This window comes from Bidens hawaiensis, unplaced genomic scaffold, assembly GCF_021521415.1.
Source record: "Bidens hawaiensis isolate Kalapana, Puna unplaced genomic scaffold, B.hawaiensis_p1.1 tig00019034_1, whole genome shotgun sequence".
Lineage (NCBI taxonomy): Eukaryota > Viridiplantae > Streptophyta > Magnoliopsida > Asterales > Asteraceae > Bidens > Bidens hawaiensis.
Window position 1 is genome coordinate 9,411 of NW_027492890.1, and position 4,826 is coordinate 14,236.

The 4,826-nt window shown below is 31.8% G+C and overlaps 1 protein-coding gene across 1 annotated transcript; it reads right to left on the bottom strand.

Annotated features, from left to right (window-relative positions):
* Window positions 1-314: 314 nt before the first annotated feature.
* Window positions 315-4,826, bottom strand: LOC143557529 (CRAL-TRIO domain-containing protein C3H8.02-like). The gene is made up of 7 exons (XM_077046582.1): window positions 4,782-4,826; window positions 2,818-2,970; window positions 2,559-2,705; window positions 2,306-2,458; window positions 1,948-2,070; window positions 1,561-1,680; window positions 315-531 (listed from the first exon to the last, which is right to left on the bottom strand). The coding sequence occupies exons 2-6, from the start codon at window positions 2,962-2,964 to the stop codon at window positions 1,603-1,605; spliced, it is 648 nt and encodes a 215-aa protein (XP_076902697.1). The 5' UTR covers window positions 2,965-2,970; window positions 4,782-4,826; the 3' UTR covers window positions 315-531; window positions 1,561-1,602.

Consider the following 4,826-nt stretch of genomic DNA (forward strand, 5'->3'; position numbering starts at 1 on the left):
CCCTAATTCCTAAAACCTCAAGGTTTACGGTGAAAGACAGAGAGTGGAGAGAAATTAGCGGCTGAAGGCTGAATCCCATCATTGTCGCCGCCTCTAGAAACCACCAACACCTCAATCGATTACTATGTGTTTTAGGTGTGAAAATGTGTGGGTGAGAAATTAGCCGCTGAAGGTTGAAGATGAAGAAGACGCGACGGTGGTATGATGTTAATTTTGTGGTTTATTTGGTATGTTCAGCTTGGTGCAAGAACTATTTGACCTCACCTCAAGGATGATTTTGACATTTTATCATGATTTATATATTTTGATATCACATGATCAAAAATATAAAATTTTACTGTTTTTGGAAAATAGAAAGCTTTAAAAAATTAACTTTTACAAAGTATAAGAAGCTAAGAGAGGCTTGAGCTTAAGTAACCACTAGAAAACAACTCTATACAAGCCAAGCCAGGATGAAGCCAATAAAACTAAGCCCAACCAAGCCTCTACCTAGCTCAAGCTCCACATCATCTCAGCTTCCTCCAATACACCCTACAAAGGTAAGAGTATTAATACTTTTTAACATGTCAGTCATGTACTCATGTTCTTCCAACAATACACCCTAAATCATTTTGGCAAACGAATTATGTTGACGTTTAACCCGTGTAACTAGACCTGATTAACCTTTTAACTGAGTGGGTTGACCCATTAAAAAATTAGGATAAAAGATTTTATAAGATCAACCTAGAACCCGTTTACAACTTGATTATAACCCATTAGATTCATTGGCGGATCTTTATTCGGGCCAAACCGGGCCGCGGCCCCATAACGTTTTTCACTTGGTAGTGTCTTTTTTTCAAAAAAATCAAGAAAATATGCCAAGTTATTTGAGTCCGGCCCAGCCAAGTTATTTGAGTCCGGGCCAGGTATGAATTTTTATAAATGTAAAGTTTGTTTAAAGCCAAAAGATTAGAAATCCTTAACGAAATAAACATAAAGATAAAGAAAGAAAGGCTAAGAAATAAAACTGCATAATAAGACCAACCCCAAATTCAAATAAACTTTAAACAAAAAAACCAAACATTAAGCCCAAAATCCAACCCTAACATATGGTTGATGTTTGAACACAACAACACATGGAGGTTCCATTATACGATGGCCGTTGTATGACTTACTGACTTATGAGGTTCGACACATAAGTCAAAACACAAGCTGAGAAGCAAGCAAGTGAATTGATGAAATCGTTTGGATGTGAAATCGATTGATTGATTGGGCACTGTCGTTGTCTGCTGAGGCCTGAGGTACGGAACTGACTCGTGTGCGAGTGAAATCGATTAGTCGAAACAGTTAACAGAAGCAAGCAGAGACCAGGTTCGGTAATTCGCATTTCACCATTTTGTATTTCTTTCAATTTGGTATGTTAGGGTTTAGAATTATTGTTTGACCCAACCCGAACTGGATTGCCGCCTGATACTTAGACGCAGGAAAAAATATTTGATTGTTGTGACTTTCGGCCCATCCATACTAAATGCTCAAGATCCGCCACTGATTAGATCATAGATTAAGGAACAGCATAGATACCTGGAATGATTTTTGTATAAATGTAGAAAATGGAATATGCTGTCAATGCCTAAAGCTTGCTGGAAGGGTAGATTCCGTAAAATATTCCTTTCTCACGTCATCCGCCGAGCAAAACCGTACCTTTAAAAGCAATCATGACCAATTTACTTACAACGGGTTGATTCAAGTTATGTTTAATCTCTAATGGGTCAAACAGTCTAACCAAAAAAAGTAGCTTAAAAGGAAGCATAAAACCTCCCAAAATCATTATTTTGTAAGAAAATTATATTATTTTGGACAAATGTGTATCTGGTCAACCGGACCTGACCAATTTAAAATTTACGAGTTTGACCCGTTACCCCACATACCCATTCATTTACCACTTACTATACGGAAAGATGATTATACCAGAGAAGCATAATGCTTTACTAAGGGCTTTGCAAGCTGCCAAATTGGCTGAAATACAAAAGGAGCTTCAACAAATAATACTTGTCCCAACCGTCTTGGGTAATAATAATATAACACATCAAACTGCAAATATTCAACAAAAACATCATCAGCTTCCAATATCTGTATTTCTAATAAAAGGTTACTCTGAGAGAAAATTATTATTATAAAAATAACTAAACAATATAGAGTAAGTTATACAAATGCAACTATAGCCAGTGTTAAGAAAAAACAATAGAGCTTTCCTTTGCTCGTGCTCGGCTCGTATACAAACTGAACCGATCCAAAACCGAACCAAGCCCGGAAATTTATGACTTACCAAAAATGTCAAGAATTTAAGATCCGAATTCTTTAAACCAAACCCACGAAGATCAAATATTCCAAGTATCTCTTCTTTCCCATCTGGGAGTCTACTTAGTGCCTTCTCTAGCATGAACACACATAACCTCTCGTCCTCTGAGCGGTCAAACTCCTGCACCATATCATATTATGTAAAATAAGACACAATTAACATTGATTTAAGATTTTATATTAACAAAATCCCATTTATCTATACAAATTATCAACTTTACATCTGGAATATGTTTTGATGGAACTACTATTAATACTGGCCTCCCATTAACATCAAGAGAATCATGTAAATAAGATTTCCCAGTTGCAGCTACTCTTTTTAATGATTCTTCTGTTATTTCTGACACGCCAAATTCTCGTCGCCATTTCTAAATATATAACGAAGAGATAATATCAAAATAAAGATTGAGGATTAAAAATATATTACGTTTAATGGATCAAACTCATTTGCATACTATTAAAAAATGAAGATTTACCCACAATTGTTTTGGTCAATTTTGCAATGGCATCATCTATAGAAAACTTTCGGTCCTTTAAAAACCAAAGAATCAATTCTTCATCGTCTCTTCCATTTTTTCCTGTAGGGAGACTGTAATAATCTTTCTCAAGCTTCTCTTTCACCTTCATTACTAGCTGCAAAGTTAAGCAAGATCATCTATATATATATATATAGGGGATGGTTCAGGAAAGAAATTAGATTACTGTGAGAAATGTAAGAAATGAATATGAGCCACTTTTTTTATTTTATATTTTAAATGCTTAAAGATAAATTAGGAAAGTATTAATTTATGCTCTCTCTTCAATTAATATAACTAATAAATATAATAGTTATCTATTCAATTAATATAACTAATTAAATTATTATAATTGAAAAATAATAAGAATTCATTTATTTTTATAGCTTATTTTTTCTCTCTTGAATTTTGTCATACAGAAGTACAATTTATTCATACATTAAAATTTTTTTCTATTCAAAACTAATTTCTTCCAACTTAATATATTAATATCCATCAACACGTAGTTACATTGTGATGAATAGTACAAAAAACTATCTTACACATGTTTGCATTAAATATCAACAAAAAAGTACACAACCTACACAAAAGCATATAAACTACACTTGTTCTAATAATAAGAAAACATATAACCTACACATGAAAAACATATAACCGACACACAAAATTCAGCATCAATAAACTACACACGAACACGAAAACGTATAACCTACACACGAAAAACATATAACCCACACTTAAAAATTTTATCCTACACAAATACAATTTATTCATATATTAATTTTTTTTTCTATTCAAAACCAATTTCTTCCAACTCAATATATCAATATCAATCAACACGTAGGTACATTGTGATTAATAATACAAAAAACTATCTTACATATGTTAGCATTAAATGCCAATAAAAAAAATACAACCTAAACAAAAACATATAACATACACTTGTTCTAAGAATAAACAAACATATTAACTACACACGAAAAACATATAACCTACACACATAGGTGATTTATCCATAATTAGGATATGTGTATCCATAATTAAAAAGTGATTTATTATGGTTATATTAGTTGTATTAATTGAAGAGAGAGAAATCATTTATTGTTGTATTTACATTTTTTTCATTTATTTTTAAACATTTAAAACCTAAAATAAAACTAGTGGTTCATATTCATTTCTCACATTTCTCATAGTAATATCATTTCTCTCCTGAACTTAAACATATATATATATATAATATATATATATATATATATATATATATATATATATATATGATTTAGGTTAGTTCAAATCAAGCTTTTAACAAGCATGTCTGATCTATGGGTGTAAACGAGCCAAGCTACTTGCGAACTGCCCGGCTCGCAAATAGCTAAAATCGAGCCTAAACAAGCCCAAACAAGCCTAGTATTTATATAACTTTTATTTAAAAGATATATAATAATATATATATTTATTTAATCATTATTACTATATATACACTTATGATAGAAAACACTAAATATATATTATGCTATATATTTCCAATGAAACCATATATACAAAAATAACTATAAATTAAATTAATTATAAATATATATAAAAAACAATTAATAAATATCTAACAACTATTTATTAATCAATAAGCAAAAAGTATAAATAATAAATAATAAACAAGCTGTGGTCGAGCTTGAAAAACTGTTATGAGCTGAGCTTGAGCCTTGGAAACTACAGCTCGGTAAAAGTTAAACGAGTCACGCTGGGGCTTAAATGGCAGACAAACAGCTCAGATGTTATTTACAGCCCTAACTAAATCACACGCCTCCCTAAAACAACAAGTAAGAAATGACCAATTCAACAGCAAAGCAAAGTCAACGAAGAGTCAAACATTGTGTCATAATCGAAACACAAATTAATCAACTAATTGAAAACGAATAATAATAATAATACGTTGCGTGAGGTGTGGGTATTGATTCCGGAGGAGCAATTGCGGAC

Excerpts from the sequence above, each read along its gene's own strand:
- LOC143557529 (XM_077046582.1), bottom strand. The coding sequence starts at position 2,964 with ATGAAGGTGAAAGAGAAGCTTGAGAAAGATTATTACAGTCTCCCTACA. Across the intron at positions 2,706-2,817 it reads CAAAATTGACCAAAACAATT|AAATGGCGACGAGAATTTGG; the intron begins GTGGGTAAATCT and ends TTATATATTTAG. Across the intron at positions 1,681-1,947 it reads TAAAGCATTATGCTTCTCTG|GTACGGTTTTGCTCGGCGGA; the intron begins GTATAATCATCT and ends TTGCTTTTAAAG.